General features: G+C 33.0%; 1 protein-coding gene across 1 annotated transcript in view; it reads left to right on the top strand.

Moving 5' to 3' along the window:
• The window catches only part of LOC129218230 (ruvB-like 1), a 131,569-nt gene that overhangs the window by 13,573 nt on the left and 96,621 nt on the right, over positions 1-21,375 (top strand). The window contains exon 3 of the mRNA XM_054852454.1: positions 15,030-15,162. Coding sequence (XP_054708429.1) covers positions 15,030-15,162 — 133 coding nt within the window. The remainder of the gene's footprint in view (positions 1-15,029; positions 15,163-21,375) is intronic.

The following is a 21,375-nucleotide window of genomic DNA, read 5'->3' as shown; positions in this document are numbered from 1 at the left end:
GTCCGTTTTTTGTGAAAAATCGAATAATTTTGTAAAACATCAAATAATTTTGAAATTTTTTTTTTTTTTTTGTAAAAACGCAAGTTTAGACTCTTGAGATGGTGGAAACTGTGTCATTGACACTTAAAGTTGAGTATTTTTCCTTCTTTTCTGTTGAGAATATCATTCTTGAGTGTTTTTCTAGTATTTGAGGAGCAGGGGAGGGGGAGGCATCGCTCATTGGGAGATGGGCACCCCTCAAGTATCCAATATTTATCTACCATTTTACAGTTACAAATTATACTAGAAATATCACTTGTATGGTATTTAAAATAACTGCAAGAAAAAGAAATTCAGGTAGAGGTTCAACATTTAACTTTTTATTAACCCAAAACACTGTTTAAGAGCACAGTTTCGTTTAAAACTTATAAACTCCGTGATTTTTACAAAAATATTTTATTTGTTTACCTCTTAACTAAGCGTACTAAACATCGAAAGTTTGAAAAAACAGATTCCCATAGCGGATGCAAAGAGATTGCAATCCTCAAAGTTAAGGCATCAAAAGTATAAAAAGGGTTTGTAAAATAAATATTTTTGATAAAATTATTTTAGAATTGCATTTTAGAATCCTATAATAAACATATCATTAATATCTGGACACAGTTGAAGCAAAAAAATAAAAAAAATAAATAAATAAATAAAATAAATAAATAAACCATCGATTCAGCATTTCAATTATTGACTTATAAAAGAAAATGGAATTCCGCTTTAAAAACTTAAAATAAGATTTGTTACAAAAATAAAGAGACTTTTCATTTATTTGCATCCTAATCAAGCGAAGTTAGCTCGAAAAAAAAAATATGATTCTCATATTGGATGTAAAAAAATTGCGTTTTTCAAAATGTAGGCATCTATAGAAAAAGAAAAAAAAAAGGTTAATAAAAGAGTTTATTCCCTTTTTAGCATCGAAAAACCAAACCCATATAACTTTCTCCCAAAAGAACAGTTTAACATTGCACCGCCAGACGCTAAGTGGCGATAAACAGTTAAACATCCATCGCATCCCACCGTTTGAACGTGGCAACCCTATCTGAAGTGATCACATCCCCCCCCACTATCCTTTGCAGTTCTAAGTTCATTTCGATGTATATTATTGATTATTAAATCATGAGTAGGGAGAAAAGTGCTTACTTCGCCTATTCAGAGAGTGTTGATGCTTTTTCAAAGAAGTTTACAACAACACCGTTGCATAAAACAAACAAGCCTTTCTGACTTTCAGCTGTTAATTTCTCTCAAAGAAACCAACAACAGGCATTATATTTATTTGGCCGAAGTAATTATTTATGGCTTTCAAGAGCATCACAAGGGTGTGGATTTTTTTTTTTTTTCCTCTTGCAAAATTAGCTGATTGTGACTAGTTGATTCCTCTAATTTAGCTTTAAAAAAGTTTCCAAACACTATCGTTTTTATACAGGAAATATGCTGTATTATTTTAATTGAGATTTGCTCTTTCAATAAACAATTTGTGAAAGATCCGTTTTTGCTTATCAGAATTTTGTGAAGGGTCCGTTTTGGTTGATCAAGATTTTGTGAAAGGTCCGTTTTGGTTGATCGGATTTTTGTGAAGGGTCCGTTAACGGACCCAAATATGCTCTGGCCAGACCCCTGTACTTAGCTAGTACATTGTTGAACACCATTTATAGATGCGTTTACATCCCCTAGTAATAATACAGTGATTTATACTTTCCAGTTAGTGTTTAACGGATAAAATGAGATAGCGATTCCCTTCACTTCCTTCGGTGATTTTATACCTTCACTTCCTTCGGTGATTTTATGCCTTCACTCTCTCAACTAGTACAACTACACACCTCAGAAGAGCTCAGCTTACTTAAAAAGACATGCATTGTTATTCTTTTGTAGGAAAAAGTTTACACGAGCGCATACAAAAGGCTAGTTACTGAATTTGAAAAAAAAAAAGAAAAAACCGCAAAAGTTGAAGCGCGAAGTAGCGAGGGATGACTGTTCAATAGCAATAAAAAATATTTTATTACTGTTACTGTGACATTAGAGCGTTAAGTATGTGTCCACGTGCAGCAGTTAGGAGGAATTTCCTAATAAAAATTCAGTTTATGTCTGATCCAGAGCTTCCGTCAGGATTAAAAAAGGGCAGTTTGCTGTTTTTTAAAAAAGGGCATTTTTTCGAGAAAAGGGCACTTATTCAAAACTGAAAGGCATGTTAATTATCGCTTTAAAGCATTAGTGAATATAGTCGTAGGACATATAGTTATTCCTGGGGCTGGATTCGGATGTGTTACTGTTGCAACAATAAAAACTTCAAAACATTCATGAATTACTTCCTTTTATAGTTTATAGATCCCGGCCTGAATAAATAAATGAAAAGTCAGCAAAAAGGTATGTTTCAGATGAAATTTACAAAAAATACAATTTTGCTGATAAAATTTCACTTTTCCAGAAAATAACTAATTAAAAGAAAAAAAAACTTTATTTTGTTCTTCAGCACTCGGTGACAGTGGTGGTCACCAAGTTTTTTTGGTCTAGTGGCCACTGGCCACTTAGAAATTTTCTGAATCTTGACCTTTAGATTTTTGCTGAATGTCCAAGATTATTTAATCTTTGTAAAACCAAATGCAGCGGCGTCACATCTCGCGATTTTATCAGACTCGTTTTTTTATTTTTTATTTTTTTGCGCAATAGTCCTTTCCCATTCCATGCGAGCAAAACTTCATGAAGACGCATTGGACTTTTTTCGGGCATACTTTTACCTGCTAAACGATAGCTGCTGATTGGGATGTGAATTTGTAGTTCTCTACAATTGGTGTACAGAATTGGAGAAAACTACTAATTCAAATAACAATGAGGAACCTGCATGCATTTTTAAAATTTTTTTAAATGAAAATTTAGGCCATTTTATAACAATAGACACCAGTTTCAGTTCATTTGGACTGCTAGTTATTTTTTAATTAATTCTTAAAGTCTCCCAATTAGCCCCGCCCCCTTAGTTTCCCCATCTCCGCTGATGACGCTAAGATTCATTCCCGCTCCCCGCTCCTTCTGCCACGGAACACACGTGCGTATCATTCTCAAGATAGCTCCACTCACAAACCATTGAAGTTCAATGGCACAAACTGCCGAAATGCAAGTACTATATTGTACCTCATAGCAAATATTCAGCATCGTACACAACAAGTTAAATATTTTTAATGTACCCAGAGGAGAAGATAAAAATAGTGCAATGCCATCAGCACTACTAAAAAAAGAAAGAGGGAGAAATACTAAACTGTATTTTTCACTGTTCTATTGCAAAAATAATTTTACAGAAACTAACAGAATTGTATATTAATTACATAAAATTGTTTTGCTTTTTATAAAAGCTATTCCTGATCACTATTCTTTCCTTTTTTTTATTCTTCGAATTGAAACGAGTTGATTTTCTTTGAGCATAGAATGTTATTTTTCATGTATTGATTTATTTCATTTTGCTCTGCTTCAACTATTGCATTCAAAACAGTTATTGAAATCAAAAGTCTCGATTTGAATTTTTTAGTAATTTTTAAGATTTAAAAAAAATGAAGGGGATTTTTGAATGATTTGCATCTCTAGTCTGAAAAATTCATGAATAAGAATAATAATAAATAAATAAAGTACTAAAAAAAGTACTTTAGGAGCAAACAATAAAAATGAGGAAAAAAGGTATTGAAGAAATAATAAATTCTCAAAAATTTTAAATTTAAAATCATATTTTCTTTTTATTTCAAAACATATTTTTAAAAAGTACAAAATTCGAAAATGGTTACAATAAAGATTAATATAATAGTTTTTATTTATTATTTTGTATTACTTTGCTGTGCTCTAACTTCTGCGTCCAAAACCCAGATCGTGCGAAAACGTGACGTTAACTCCCCCCCGCACCCCCCATACGAACAGAGAAATGAAGGTGGTTTGTTGTAACAGGGGTCTGTCTAGGATTTTTCACAGGGTCCGTTTTTTGTGAAAAATCAATTATTTTTGTGAAAAATCAAATAATTATTTTTTTTTTCTTGTAAAAACGAAAGTTTAGACTCTTGAGATGGTGGAAACTGCATCATTGACGCTTAAAGTTGAGTGTTTTCTCTCTTTTCTGTTGAGAATATCATTCTTGAGTGTTTTTCTAGTATTTGAAGAGTGGCGGGAGGCATCGCTCCCTGGGAGATGGCCACCCCTCAAGTATCAATATTTATCTACCATTCCACATCATGTTAAATTATACTAGAAATGTTTTTTGTATAGTATTTAAAATAACTGTAAGAAAAGAAAATAGGCAGGGGTTCAGCATTTAACTTTTTAACCCAAGACACTGTTTAAGAGCACAGAGTTTCGTTCAAACATTATAAACTCCGTGATTTTCACAAAAATAAAAAAATATTTTATTTGTTTACCTCTAACTAAGCGTACTAAACATCGAAAATTCGAAAAATCAGATTTCCACAGCCAATGCAAAGAGATTGCAATCCTCAAAGTGAAGGAATCAAAAGTATAAAAACGACTTGTAAAATAAATATTTTTGACAAAATTACTTTTGAATTGCATTTTAGAGTCCTATGATAAACATATCATTAATATCTGGACACAGTTGAAGCAAAAATGAATAAAAAATAAACCATCGATTCAGCATTTTAATTATTGACTCATAAAAGAAAATGGAATTCCCCTTCAAAAACTTGAAATAAGCTTTGTTAAAAAAATAAAGAGACTTTTTTATTTATTTGCATCCTAATAAAGCGAAGTTAGCTTGAAAAAAAGAATAAAATACGATTCTCATATTGGATGTAAAAAGATTGCGTTTTTCAAAATGTAGACATCTATAGAAAAAAATAACGGTAAATAAAAGTTTATTTAAAGTTAATTATCCTTTTTAGTATCGAAAAACCAAACCCATATAACTTTCTCCCAAAATAACAGTTTAACATCGCACCACCAGACACTAAGTGGCAATAAGTTTACATTTTGTAACCTATCTGAAGCGATCACATCCGCCCCACCCATACTATGCTTTGCAGTTCTAAATTCATTTCGCTGTATATTATTGATGATTAAATCATGAGTGGGGAGAAAAGTGCTTACTACGCCTATTCAGAGAATGTTGACGCTTTTCCAAAGAAGTTTACAACAACACCGCTGCATAAAACAAACAAGCAAAATTATAAACCAAACTGACTTTCAGCTGTTAATTTCTTTCAAAGAAACCAACAACAGGCATTATATTTATTTGGCGGTAGTAATTATTTATGGCTTGCAGGAGCATCACAAGAGTGCCGATTTTTTTTTTCCTTTTGCAAAATTAGCTGATTTTGTATAAGTTGATTCCTCTAATTTAACTTTAAATATGCTGTATTATTTTAATTTGAGATTTGATCTTTCAATAAACAATTTGTGAAAGATCCGTTTTTGTTTACCAGAATTTTGTGAAGGGTCCGTTTTGGTTGATCGGATTTTTGTGAAAGGTCCGTTTTGGTTGATCGGATTTTTGTGAAGGGTCCGTTAACGGACCCAAATTTGCTCTGGCCAGACCCCTGTGTAATTTCAACGAACAATAGACGAACGTCTTTGTAATTTACCATTGTTAATGAATGAAGAAATCTGAATTATATAGGTAGTAAATATTAAAAAACTAGTAAATGAAACTTTATTAAGTGATCGCTTTTCAAAAACAATTTTCGAAAAGAGGAACACTGTTAAAAAACTGAATTATATTTTTCCGTAAAATGTCACTACACAAGATAAAAAACAAGCACTCGAAAAGTAATTCAGTACGCATTTAAGTCAATCTAAAAATATGTCTAAGCATTTAAAAGCGAAAAAGTAATGAATAATTACTAACCTAACACATTACGTGTTATTTTTCAGATCAATAATATAAATTTTAACAGGCTAAAAGAGAAAAAAAAAAAAGATTTTAAGAGAATGGGGTTGTTTTCGAAATTTAGAAATATTTTCCTGAAAGAGCATGCTTAAAAATATAGGATTTGACCATTTTTTCAAATTTTTTGACAAAGTTTAATATTCTTAAAAATTATTTTAATGGGTGCGCAGACTCAATTTCCTTTTCTACGCTTATGCACATGACATCACAAGTGATGTAGTGCCATTAGCGCAGAGCGCAATATTTAATTCACTTCTGAATTATAAAAACCTAGAAACACGCTAGACAGCAAACGTAAACACTCAGGGCGGCAGTAGAGTACGTGCCAAAGTTCATCACTTCTGACGTCGTGAAGACCACGCCTTATTTGAAAAATTAAAAATTAAATCTTTTGAAAATAAAAGATTTTCCTGGCTCCGTATTATTTTTTTTTCATTCTTTTAACTTCAGTGACAAAAAGTAATACTTCTGACTGATGGAAACAACCCCATTAAGAAAAAAAAAAGCTCGTAAATTCGACAAACAAAGATAGAAGACGGTAAAGTCGATATCTGCTTAATGTTATAAATTATTAAATTAAGAAGGTTTATTCCCCCATATTCCATGTGGGGAGAGGTATCTGCCTAGCTTGGCACCAGCAATTTGTTTGATATCTTCTTAATTTATTTTTTGAGCGTCATTATTTTTCATGGCTTAAATGGCAAGTAGTGTTTATTTGCTCTGCCTCATTAATGAACACAAATACTGTTTTATGAATGTCAGCATCTCTTGCAAGCTGTGACAGTCACTCAGGCCTGATTAAGGCACAGGTCTACTAGGCCCTGGGCCTGGAGTTCATCTTCCTAAGGGGCCTAAGTTAATTTTTAAAAAACCTATGCACAGCATTAAACAATTATGTATTTTTGTGAAATTAAAAAAAAAAAACATGTTTTAAGTAAATGTTAAACATTATTTTGCGTCCCCTTAAAGTGATGGAATAGGAGGGGGAGGGGGGCGAGAGGGGCTTCCAAAGCATTGTAGGCCTTGGCCTCACTTTTAGTTAGTCAGGCACTGCAGTCACTGGCATTGGTAGTTTGTAAAATTCTGAGTAGTATCTGTAAACATAGAAAAAATCTTTCATTTTTGTTTTCTTTATTAATTTTTAAATTTTACTTTAATTTAAAGTGATTTTATTTTAAATTAGTTAATGATGTATAGCTCAAAATGAATTTTTCTTATGTCAGATTTTTCAAAGGGAGGGGGGGGGATGTCTCAATAAACCGTACGCCCATGACATATAGAGGTGTCAATAAATGCTCTGTATTCAATTTATTGTGTAAACAATTTTGAAGTAATTTACTTGTGAAAAAAATATTGATGTTCAATTCAAATTTAGTTTTCTGGTTGTAAGAATTTCAGGCGTTAAGGGTGGGTGATTCAGCGAGGATATACACCTCTTCCTCTTCTGAAGATCGAAATAAGAGCACCTTTGTTTTAGATAAACAACGGCAAACCACGCTGCACTCCTATCCCTTTGTTTCGACTACTTCGGAACCGGTTCTATTCTAACCCAGGGACTGAATCTTGACGTTGTGCATGCTCCTCCTCTTTTTGTGTCACGTGAGCTTCGTTCCATTTTTAGCGAATTTTAAGTTGTAATTTTGAAGAATCCAAGTCTTTTTTTTAAAAACTGAGTTCATTTTTGGGAGTTTTAAGTAGAAGACTATTCAAATCAATCAACGTTCCGCGATTACCCGAACCATGCAGGTTCCTCATTAGTTCTTCCTAAAAATCACAATTTTTTCTATTTAAAATTAAAATCTAGCTTTTGAAGAATAATGTCATTCCTGCCGGATTGTCTCTTTACAATCCCAAAATCCTGTGGGACTGAAATTGACACAGGATTGGAAACCCTAATTACGACACAATAATGCATGGGTGGTTGTGGGCTTGTTAACATAGACCTTTGACTTCAAATAACCCCATAAGAAGTCTCATGATGTTAAATCACATGATCTAGGGTGCCAATTCTGATCACCAAAACGAGAGAGTACATGGCCAGGAAATGCCTCATACAGTAATTGAATTGTTTCACTAGCTGTATAGTAGCATAACTGAGGGGTTACTGGGTATCATCAGAATTGTCAGTGTCTGTTACTGGGGGTTGCACGAAATGAAATGAAAGAGAGGGGGGCTCAGCAGAGCCAAGCACTGCGACCAGAGGTCTATTGTACTAAACCCCAAACAAAAATCTTAAAAAAGACCAGTAGCCGTAGCAAAGATTAGCAGGCATTTAACGGGAATGTCATAGATTTCCCAAGGATCAAGTAAGTGGCGGCCAAGGTGTTCAAACCTATAGGCAGAAAAGGTCTCACAATCACACAGAATATGTGCAACAGTTTCCTCATGAAAGCGACAGCCTTTACAAATTGGGTCATCAGACACGCCCATAATAGTAAGATGCCGCTTCAAGGTACAGTGACCAGTAAGGAGGCCAATAGCTCTTCTGATGCTGTTGCGGTTCAGACTTAAGAGCTCCTTTGCCCTAATACTAGGGCAACCTCTAGTAAGTTCTTTAGCCTGCCGCTGTCCATCAAGGTTGCGCCAGTTATTATACTGTTTTTTCCCAAAAATATCAAAAACAGCAGTTCTAATAAGATTTTTCGAAATCCCAATTGCTGGCTCAGGGCCAACAAAAGGGATATCAGAACCATTCCGAGCAAGATAGTCGGCCTTTTCATTTCCCTGCACTCCAGAGTGTCCAGGTACCCAGCAAAGGGTAACCTTGTTCAGCTTTGCAAGATTGCAGAGCAAATTATAGCACTCCCAAACGATGTGGGATGTCATAACATCCTTCTTGAGTGCGTTTAAGGCAGCCTGACTATCAGAGCATATATGAACACAACGATCTCTATAGCCACGACTCAGGCAAATACCACAACACACCAGGATAGCATAAATTTCAGCCTGAAAAACAGAAGTAAACTTGCCCAGAGGACAGGAATATTCAATACCATCGCCGGGACAAAAAGCCCCAGCCCCAGTCCTTTCATTCATCTTAGAACCATCGGTGTACCAGAGAGTGCAATCTTTACCATGAGATAAGGTAACATCCCTCCAGTCACTCCTAGAAGGAAAGATAACCTGATATGGCTTATTAAAAGCATACTCGCCAAGCATGTAGTCACTTGGCAGGCCAGAAAGAGGATGAGTAAGTACATCCTCATCAAAGTACTTCCAGGAAAGGTAACAAGAATAGGCTTTCCATTGATTTGAGCGTTTAAGCCTCTCCATACACAGGAAAGCTTCAGCTTCAATCCGCATATGGAGCGGACATAAACCTAAAAGTAGTTCCAGCGCAGCAGTAGGCGTTGTCCTAATACAGCCAGTCATGGCTATGCAGACTAACCTCTGCAGCTTGTTAAGCTCATTTTTAGCAATGTCAAGTTTAGTTCTTGACCACCAGACAATAGAGCCATATGTAATGATGGGACAGATAACCATCTTGTAGATCCAATGGATAACCCTGGGGCTGAGCCCCCAGGTTCTACCAATAGCTCTCTTGCAAGACCATAGGACTTTATTAGCCTTTGCCAAACAGTGGGTGAAGTGTTTCTTCCAGTTCATCTTGGAGTCAAAATAGATCCCAAGATACTTGACCTCGTCAGCGCAGCTGAGAGTCTGTCCGAAAAAAGTAATATTACTCACCTGGATTGCTCTTTTACATGTAAAAGCAACCATAGTGGCCTTAAGAGGATTTACAGAAAGACCCTCAGAATGACACCATTTTTCCACACATTTTAAACCATGTGATAGGATTGAGGAGACAGTGTCTAAGAACTTGCCTCTGGCCATAATGACCACATCATCAGCATAGCCACAGCAAAAAAGGCCAGAAGAAGTAATGCTTTCAAGCAGCGAATCTACAACAAGACACCAAAGGATAGGTGAAAGAACACCACCCTGTGGACATCCAGCATTTGCGTGAACAGTTAAATCAACACCACTAAGAGAGGCATTGACAAACCTGTACACAGGGGTTGCACCTTTTTTTGAAACTGGGCAAATAAAAATATTGGGAACATCCATAGTGACGAACGTAACATTCACGTTTGACGTTTCGTTGCATAACATGAGTTTTAAATGTCTAATAATCATTTAGTTGTGGTTTTGTGGAAATTTTGTGAAAGAATAAAACTTCTGTAAAATATTTATGCAGTAAAACACTGAATAAATCACATAAATTGGTTTTTGAAACTAAATTACTATAGTGTGACCAACGTAATATTTTTGCAACCTTGAATTTGCAACATGAAGTTCAGCTCTTATTTTCTCTTAAGTTTAGGTAGATACAGTGAAACCCCTCCTAACGGACACCCCTTTAATGCGGACACCCCTCTTATGCGGACAGTTTTTAATTCCCCGGCAGAGAGACATTAAACCTAATGTATAAGGAACCTCTCTCGTACGGACACCCTCAAATACGGACACGGACACCCTTTTCGAAGTCATTTACATTGATATATCCTTTTTTGCGGATAGTATTTAAAACTTGAGAATTAAATAGCTACTCCATTGAAAGGCTTCATTTAATGCAAAGTCGACCAGCTTATACGGAGATAAAAAAAATATTTCTTTGCAATTTTACTTTGCATCTACTGCGTAGCAAAAAATTTTCAGCTTGACACCGAAATGCATTTTTCATTCCAAAAAACATCATCAAATCGTCAAAAAGAAAAGAAAAGAAAAGAGAAAATGATTATTCTGCAAGTTTCTGTCTGTATACCCCCACCCTCCCCCGTTGCCTTGTTCCTTTTCAGATGACTAACAAGCAGGCGTGTTGTGTCTAAGTGGAGCCGAGTTGACGCGCCATCTAACAAAAATATTTTATAGAGAGTAAAAGTAAAGCCAATGCAATATCATAAAGTAAACTTAAGGGTAAAAGCATTCAGTTGTTTCATCGTTCTCATTGAAAAGGCTCTGCATACTCATCGTCAGCGTCGTACTCTTTCTCTGAAAGAAAAAATTGAAGTTATAGATTTCGCAGAAAAAAATAAAATTGGAATACGGAACATTGCTGAAAAGTTTGGTGTGGGACGCACACAAATTTGCTGTATATTAAAAGGAAAAGAGAAGTTTAAGAAAGAATGGTTCATAAATGGAATCCAAGAGAAAAAAAAAAGATTTTCCTAAAAGTAATGCCCTTGCAGTGGATGAAATTGTGTTTAAATGGTTTGTGTCCGCAAGAAGCAAAAATATTCCGATTTCTGGCCCTATTTTACAAGAAAAGGCGAAAGAAGCAGCTACTGAAATGGGTATAGAAAATTTCAAAGCTTCCAATGGATGGTTAGATCGTTTTCGAACGAGACATGATATCGTTTTTAAAAAAATATGTGGTGAATCCATGGATGTGGATGCTGACGTTTGCGAGAAATGGTTTGAGAAAGTGCCTAGTTTGATTGAAAATTACGAGCCATGTGACATTTATAACATTGATGAGACCGGTTTGTTTTATAGAGCTCTGCCAGATAAAACCTTAACTTTACGGAAAGAAAACTGCTCTGGTGGCAAAATCTCCAAAGAACGCTTAACAGTTTTGTTGGGTGCCAGCATAGATGGTACAAAATTAAAACCAGTTGTCATCGGAAAAGCAGCCAGACCTCGGTGTTTTAAAGGACTGGATATAAAAAAATTACCTGTAGACTGGTATTCAAATAGAAGAGCGTGGATGACAACCAGTGTCATATCTGATTGGCTTGTAACTTTTGAAAGAAGTTGGGGTGAGAAAAAAGGCATATTGTTATTTTTATGGACAACGCGCCCTCCCATCCCAAAGACTTTCACTTGAAAAATATAGAAATAGTCTTCTTGCCAGCAAACACAACATCGAAATGCCAACCTATGGATGCTGGGATAATTCAAGCATTTAAAATTCAATACAGACAACTAGTTATGAAGCATTTAATCAATAAAATGGAAGAAACTAAAACAAGTAGCAAATTGTCCAAAACAATTGATGTGTTAGATGCAATCAGCTGGGTTAAGCACGCATGGAAGGAAGTTAAAAAAGAAACAATAGTAAGTTGCTTTAATCGCGTTGGATTCAAAAAAGGATCTGCCACAGAGGAAATTGACAACGAAGTTGATTGTGACAATGATGGATCCAATTTGCAGTCGTTAATGCAACAAGCAGGGTTCACAAATGTGACCGCTGAAGACTATGCTCCCATCGACGACCAAGTTTTCACTGAAGAAAGCGAAACAGAAATTGCAAGCATAGTGCGCGAAATTAACGAAGATCATACAGTTGAGGATGACGATGAAGATGAACTGTCCGTAAAAGAAGACGTTAAAACAATTAAAAATGTTAACGAAGCTTTAAGCGTATTAGGTGGACTCAGGGAATTTTCAATTAAACACAACGATCCTAAAGGACTAGACTTGGTACAAGAACTTAAGATACATTTCGAAAATGAAAGACTTTCATCGATCAAAACATATCAACAGACATCAATCGAACAATTTTTTAAAAGTACAAATTAGGTATGTAATTTTTATGCGAACCTGTTATTTAAATCTCTTTGAGTGTGCAAAACTGTAATATTTGAATTTAACCTGATAAAATAATTGTTTATTATGTATATGTTGGTAAAAACTAGTAAATTAAAAAAAATCTATGCATATGAAAGAGTAGAATTCACACATATTTCATTTAAGATTTCAAAAAACATAAACAAATAACTAAAGTTAATTAAATTAAAAAAAACCTCTGTAAAGCGGACACCCCTCTCTTACGGACAAAAAAGTTTGTCCCGTTAGTGTCCGTAATAGAGGGGTTTCACTGTATTATTATACAAATAATGCAATGTGTTATTTTTATTCCTTAACTTTAATATTCAAGCAGAATAATGCTAATTTTTCGTTTAATTGACAAAAACAAATATTTCTTAAAAATATGACGTGTGACGAACGTAACATGAAGAATGTAACTCTAACGTTATGCTCATCATGATTATTAAAGTCCATTTTAGAAATAGAATCGTTTAGTTTTTTATACAGTTACATGTCTAAATATTGATTAATAAGTAAACACTCTCTGATACTTTGTCTTAAAATTGACACTTCTATCAACAAATTTTCACCATGGATGAAATAAATGCTTTTTTACTGGTTTTGTGCAAAAATTGAAGTGAAACTTTTTATGTGAGAGCTCGGAATTTCTGATCTCCAGCCTTTTTGGGTGACGGAAGTGATGTAATTGTTTTTTAATTGTAGCCAAAAATAAAAAAAAATGATAGTACTTACAATTTTTGTTTTGTTAATAAAATTCACAATTAATTTCAAGGCAAGTTAGCATCAAGCAAGGCAAGTTTCTTAAGTATGCTTATATTTGGATTTTGGTCACTTTAAAAGTTTTAAATAATGCAGGTTTTCGAGTATTTCTTTGATTCAAGTCAAGTCACCAGTTTAAGAGCAAAATTCACAAATTAACTTTATTATAACTGTTATTTTTTATTGCTTTTTGGCAACAGTTAAAAAACGGATATCGAGTAATTTTTAATTTTCTTAATGTCTATGATCTATTTTCTTCATTAAAGTATCCAATTATCTTATGAATATGCCTGAGTCAGGTGCAGAAAGGACAAGAGCTTGGTTTGATTTAAAATGTACGTGTGAAATGACAATTTAGAATGTAAAAAAGAAGAAAAGATAAAAGTTTTATTTCTTGCATGTATCTTTACAACACACTTTTTTTAAAAATCACCTACATGCAGACCTTCTTTTTCTAGAAAATTATCAAGAAATATAATCTTCATTATGAAAACAAAATCAGTTGTAAGGATTGTTATTTCAAGAAGGCTTCTTTTTAGGAACTTTGTGACTTTCATTTCTGCCATAGTAATACCAATATTATTATTTAGCAAGATAAAATTAAAGAGCCTATTTTTTCCTGGGACTACTTGGAAGAGCTTTTTTTTTTTAATCTTTCCGTAAACTTAGCGTGTTGAGAAAGGTGAAGGTGCATTATTTTACAACTCTATACAAAGTAAGTTTGCTAGCATCCCTGGAATTGATTCTCATCTCCTGACCTCAGTTTTGAAGTACAACTCTGAAAACTGGCAGGATTATTTATCTTGCCATATGTGTCCTTCACACGAAATTTCATTAAAATCAGAAATGGTGAGGTTGTCAAGAAGGTGACTGACCTGACATAGGGTATTCCACAATATAAAACGTGAACATTCCTGATTTTTTTTTTCAGTACCTTGCAATTGAGATCCCAGCTTAAGTTTTGTTGTAGTGGAAGAATAGTGTCAGAGCTATGAAATATATTTTTTTGAAGAAATTCTAAGGGGGCATGTTTTGAGATATTCAAGGTCAAACATCACAGTGAATTATTTTGAAACTTAAACCTGTTGTAAGAAAGTCATGTTTCATTCAATAGAAAGTTCTATTCTTTAGCTTTACACAGGTTTTTGAATTTTTATTCTACTATAATTAGGAGAGAAGTTACAGTCATTTGTATGTCACAACTTTTTGTTTTTTAGTCCTTTTTCAGTTTTTTAACGGCCCTGTATTTTGTAAAATTTTTAAAGTAGAATTCTAAAAATTGGCAGGATTACCTATCTTGTCATATGAGGCAGTGAGAAGCAAAGGAATGTAAGTGGACATTTTCAAGTTTTGATTAAAACGTGTTTAAAGATAACATCTAGGTAGGCTTTCCATGAAATTTTTTTCTAAATCATACTGTATAGCAGCAGCTACCAGGGCAACTAGTACCATCTCTTGCCGTAAGACAGGAGAGGTTCACCTACCATATGTACTGGTTATCTCCAAACTTTTAATTTTGTCACTTACATCCTTTTGCTTCTCACTGCCTCATATGTGTCCCTCACACAAAATTTCATAAAAATCAGAAATGAAATGGTGAGATCAAAAACTTATTTTTTTGATTGATTTGACTTGGAATTTCCCCTTAATTATTTTTTCCATGCATTTTCTCTTGTATGTCAATTATAAATTTTTTTGTCATTTTGTGAGTTTTTGCCACTTTCTGCCACAAATGCGGCAAAAAGAGTTTATTAAGAGTTTATTCCTCTCTCAGAGAATTTACATTTTTACATACAATATAGTCCTAATATTTCTTTAGACTGTTATTGCTTTGGCCATGTCGATGGAGTTAGGATCAAAAGTTCCTTTTTGCCAAATGGTGGGAAGTGAAGTATATTCTTCAGAAATAAAGAAAACTGAAGTTTTAATGGAAAACTTTCGACGAGCAATTGGTAAGCCATTATTGTTTTTAATTTATAAAAATACTTAATAAAATATCACATCATGAGTACGAAGGTCGGATTCAGGGGAGGGTCAAAGGGTCAGCTGACCCCCCTGTGACAAGATTTTTTTTTAATGATTATTGTTCCAACTTCAAATTTTTAGATCCAAAAAAATAGTATCCGGAATTAATGTCAACCTTTTTTTTTTGCTTCGTTCTGTAAGGTTTTTCTTCCCAGTATGTCGTAATCTAAAGGATATGACAGAGTTTGTTTACTGGGCTACTGCTAATAGGAGTTATTGTTCATTTTCAAAAGAACAATCACCTCTAATGAGCTTAAAGTTTTTTCAGAGCACTCTTCCACTTCAAACCATAACGTTTTGTGTGCTATAAAATATTCATGTAAAAATATCCAACCATTTAATACGGTAACGTGTCCAGCCTGTCAGCCAAAGAAAAATTATTTTTAGTAAAAATTTGGGGGAATAGGATCCATGGCACAGGTCACACCATTGAAAAATTCGGGGGGGGGGGAAGGGTAATTTGAAAGGATTTTGATATTAATTTTTGGTGGGGGGGGGGTTGTAACCCTTGTTGTTGAGGGGGTATGCCATTAACCTTGGGGGATTGGCACCCCTGTTTAACTGATTTTTTGTACAGTATAACACACTCACAATTGAAACTTGACCTCCCTTCCAAAAAATTCTGGATCCGTTCCTGATGAGAACATTTATTATATTGAAGATTAGAAAAAAAACATATAAGTCATTCTCAGAAAAAGCAGTAATTTTGCTGCTGATTTTTTAAAAAATAAAATTTTTCCTAATATGTTAAATACTTAAAATTAAGAGCCATTGTCTGTAAGGATCAGGCAGGTTGTGATTGTTGACATTTTTAATTTTCTTTATTTTCCCAAATGTTATTCCTTATCATGAATGTAATGTTTGTGCAAAATATGAGCTTTGTCTGCCTTACCGCTTTTGGGAAATTAAATTTTTAAATTTAGTAGGCGTGGCACATTTTTACGTGTTTTTCAAATTTGCAGATTTTAAAGTTCTTGTTACTTTAAACGCCCCTATAATGACATGGATTTTTAAATTCTATGCTATTATATGGTCTTCCTAGATACTATTACAGCTGTCAAATCGGTGTCACTACGAGGGCGACGGCCACAAACTCCGTTTAAAAATGACCGAAAATGAATTTTTTTACTACATTCAATGCCAATTTTCTCAAAGCGCCTTCATGATGACACCAACGTTTTTACATAAATTCCTAGCTACACTTGCATACATCAAAAATATATAATAAAATTGGTGTCACTATAAGGGCGCCAGAAGATATTGGATTTTTTATCTGATAAATTTCAAAAAAATGCAAATGTTTAAAATCTAACTACTACTCTCGCCCTACTACTATCTCGTTAACTAACTACTATCTCGTATCTAACTACTATCTCGTTAGATCTATCCTAAAGTAATAATGCTATTATAGTGGTTCAGATCAAGCGAGCAAATATTTTAAGCTTTTAAAATTACTTTGTTAGTGGATCCATGGACAAACTGTATCCACAGATGTGATGTCCACGGATGCAATAAAAACAACAATTTTCTACATTTTAAGAACATGCCTTTTTGAAGTTTTGACTTTTAAGTTGAAAATCAAATATTTTACATTTGATATTATCACTTCATTGTATTGTATTATCTTACCTTGTTATTTAAAATCTGTATGAGCCAGAGATGTGATGAGTTCATCTTTACTTATTATAAATCAAGGACAAAAACTTCAAATAAAGTCACAGAAATCTCAAAGCAGGCTTCTGTTTCTGTCCCACTAAACAAAATGGCTTCTTGAGAGTTGATCCTTCAACCAATACTGTTTGGTACTGCATCCTGTAAGAATTTATTGGCACTTTCTTTTCTGTCCACAGATGTGACTATTTCTCTGGTTACAAGCATTAAACTTGCAATTAAATAAATATGAAAATTATGTTTAACTTTAAATTTTTGAGAAGTATGTACTAAATGGTTTACTTGATCGAAAATATAGCTTACATAGCTAAAAAAAATGTTTTTTTTTTTCTTCTTCACAAAAAAAGGATTCACTTAAAAGTCTGCAATCTTAAACTTGATACTCCAATTTATGCTTAAATTATGTCCTTTCGAATAAGAGTCGATGTGTCTATAGGCTGTATTAAGGTTTCAAACCAGCAAGAAACATTCCTGTCTCATTTATTTTATTGTCTTACAAGTGCTTCTTATTGTATGCCAAGTGTATTATATGTAATGCGTGATAATGGTCTAATTTTTCAATTCCAGCAGAGCATCCAGGCGGGGGCTGTAACTGACCAGCTTGTTAACAGTTGAATGCTCTACCGATTAAGCCACTCAGCTCTGTTGATCGCAACACAAATAAAACTTATTAATTCAACCAAACACATCAGTCCAATATTTTTAAAGTGCTTTTTTTTTTTTTTACAAAAAACAATTTTTAATCCTTAGGTCTATTTTTTGTCATTAGCCTGTACAATAAGCTTTAAAATGAGGGGTAAATCATTGAATTGAGAAATGAAGAAGTTCTTACGTAGCCACAGAAAAACAGGCTACAGAAATAATATATAAAAATAACCATTTTTTCCAATAATTCTTATCTTTTATTTTTAGTAAGAGAGGACATGTAAAATCATCTTTTTGCCACTCCCACTCGAAAACGTAAATCCAGTTGCATCCAAATTGATTTAAGCCAATGCTATCTTTAAAAACTAATATTGTTTACCAGTTTATACCTTGGGTTCCTTAAAATCAAAAAAGACATAAAATTGGTCTAAAATGTTTATTAGGACATAAAATTGATCTCTAATTTTTGTACGGAGACAGTTAATATTTCGAAAGGCAAAAACAGGGAATTGTAATGTTCTGCGGTACATAGACGGCCGGTGCACCAAAAAAGTGAAATGTCAAAAGATGTGTAGGGGTCAGGGAGCGTGGTCCTTGAAGCTAATTGTTTTTGTAAACATGGGCTATATTACTGACTTTTAATATTACTTATTTAAAAAACTGATTAATAATGTGGGATATGGCATCAAAATTAGGATGGATAGCCACTGTAAACTTCCCCTTCCATTTCAATGTTCCATTTGTATGAAATATGATGAGCAAAGTTCATTTATTTAGAATTTTTTGTTTACTGTTGTTTTAGGGATAAATACTATATCAAACGTTGTAACTACCTTATTCACTTTTGTGTGTAGAGTGAAAAAGATCAATATAACACATTAAATTGATTTTAAGTGAAAACAGCAATAAGCATTCATCATTAGCACACAATTATTTTTAAAAATCAAAAGAAAATTCAATTATTTAATATTCATAAGACAATTAGTGCAGATTAAAGTTAACTTAAGATGTGTTAAACAATGTGGGAATATAAAAGGGCTACTTCCATAACTTTGATAGAAGCACTTTTATTGGACTGGGTTTCGGAAGGATAAGTCATATGTTACTTTTCTGCAAAGTTACATCAATATTTTTTGCTAGGTGGAAAAAGCTCTTTTTTTACTTCATTGCATTGCATGAAACAATTCCAAAAAGAAAATAATCCTGTTATGCTACCATATATTTCAAGGAAAAAGTAATAAAATTGACAACTTCAAGTTAGCATATCTTTGTTCTAAAATCAAATATTAAAATGAAACTAGATAATCTTAAGTAAAAGTATACTTTTTTATACCTTTAATCAATTCTTTATTTTGTTTCCATGTAGAATGCTTGTTTAGCAAAAATATTTTGTTTAATACAGGAACTTATTATTATTATCACATCTCATCATATTATCATTACTTATTATCATATATCACAATTATATCATGTATTGCATATTTTACTCTTAGAATACAACTGTCTGCAAAAATTTGGAAGTATATTGAAATTATAAATAGAAAAAAGTGCAGATATGAAATAAATCTTTTGGTAAAATTAATTTTGTAAAATTTTTGCTAAATAATTATGAAATATATCTTTGCTTTTTTCCCCCTAAGTTTTTATTATTATCGTTTTGAAACATGTGTAACATGAAATGAAATGAATGTGTAATATACAAACACTTAGAGTACTGATCAGTGCTAATTCTGTATTAGCTACCAGTTTGTTTGGCACTCTTGGCTTTCTTAAGAGGTTTTCCACCTCCAGCTCAGTCACTCCTATACCGGGCTGATGAGTGCTAATAATCACGAAACTGCAGTCCTCGGCTGGAATTGACTGAACTGGCTGTGTATTTCATGTATTTCTGCCTTAGCCCTGGCTATTGGGTGGTAACTTACTAAATAAACTTAAAATATTGTTATAATTATCGAGATTTAAGAGAAAAAATAAGTTTTTAAATTATGTGGGGTAGGTTGGTTCTGATCCAACGTGCCCAACAAAGAGCGGACCACCCTACCCCACCTTTTTGGTCTGAAGAAGTGATAATTTTTTTCTTTTTGACAAAAAATGAAAAAACTGCCACTTATTGTGAACAAAAAAAAAAAAAAAAAAACACTTTTTCCCCTGCAATCTTGATGAAATCCATGAAAAAAATTAAGTTTATCTTAGAAATCTCTCTATAAGTCTTGGCCTATGTTCGTAAAGAGCTACAATCTTTGTAAGCTTTGGCAATTCACATCCATAGCTGAGAGAAATTAATGAAAAACAGTATTTGGTTTCAATTAATTTGCACAAAGGTGTATATGCAAGTTATTGAGCATTAATTGCTAGTGCACAATTATTAACATTAATTGAAATTATTGCAAGATTCGGATGACAAAAAAATCTTACATTGATTGAGAGGAACACATGTGTATTTTAATAATTTTAAAAATAAAATTAAGTATCTACTAACATTAACATTTATAAAAATTTGAAAATCAGAATTACCAGAAGATTTTTCATATCACACTAAAAGCCCGTCCCAACCTAGTTTGGGTTAAAAAGAACTATCTTGAACAAATTATTATAAAGGTGCTTTTTAATTTGCTGATTTCTAGTAAGCAATATTTTTTTGTTTCGCTTTTATGAGGTTTGAAATTAATTGATTTACCTCATTACCATATCAAGAGATATCAACATATAATTCCCACTGAACAATACATTCTTCCCGTATGTAACATTGTTTGATAATGGTGATTGCATAAGAAATTTTCATCAGATATTGTAATCACTTAAACTGGAAAACGAATTATACAGGAACCATGGGGATGCGAGGAGGGTTCGTACGCCCTTGAAAAACCTTGAAAAGTGCTTGAAAAAAAAAAGTTCATTTTCAAGTGCTTGAAAACCTTGAAAAAGTTTTAAAACCTTGAAAAAGTTTCTTGGTGCTTAAATTCTTAATAAAATCATCGGATTGTGCTTTAAACTTTTAATAAAGTATTTTACTAATGCTATTTTCTGAACATGCGTTCGATTTGCAACATCGCGAAAAATCGCTTCCCTGTTTGGGATTTCAATCTTTTTCCATCTTGTAAATATTTTGAAGTTTTTACAATCGGAAGCTATTTTGACGTATAGTACCTCAGATAAGTTTACTTTTTGTTTAATTTCCATGTCTAAAAAAGGAATTATTTTGTAAACCATAACAACATTGAACTTTCCCGAATTTCGCGAAAAATTTCTCTGTTTTTTTGAAATTTCAATCTTTTTACATCCTGCTAATGTTTAAATATTTTCGCTAATCGATTGTTATTTTCGCATATACTACCTCAGATTAACATATTTTATGTTTAATTTTAGTAAAATATTAATACATTTATTTTATGGAAGACATGCCAACGTTGAACTTACTCAGACTTCGCGGAAAATTGCTTCTCGTGTTTGAAATACGAATCTTTTTGCATCTTCCAAATATTTAAATATTTTGGCTAATCAGATGTTATTTTCATACATGCTACCTTAGATTATGTTTAATTTTAGTAAAAAATTAATGAATTTATTTTATGGGAAACATGCCAGCATTGAACTTAATTCGTGACAATTTGCTTCTCTTGTTTGAGGTTTCAACCCTTTTGCATCTTGTAAATATTTTTATATTTTTTGGCAATTAGAAATTATTTTGGCACATGCTACATAAGATTAGCTTGTTTATATTATTTTTAATAACTAAAAAGTTAATTATTTTTGTTTTGTTTAACTACATATATACTTACTTAATTTTGCAATTTTAATTTTTATCATTAGCTAATTCTTGGTTA

The sequence above is a fragment of the Uloborus diversus genome, chromosome 3, assembly GCF_026930045.1.
Source record: "Uloborus diversus isolate 005 chromosome 3, Udiv.v.3.1, whole genome shotgun sequence".
Taxonomy (NCBI): domain Eukaryota; kingdom Metazoa; phylum Arthropoda; class Arachnida; order Araneae; family Uloboridae; genus Uloborus; species Uloborus diversus.
The sequence above is the reverse complement of the archived record's forward strand: the minus strand, read 5'-3'. Positions and strand labels throughout refer to the sequence as shown.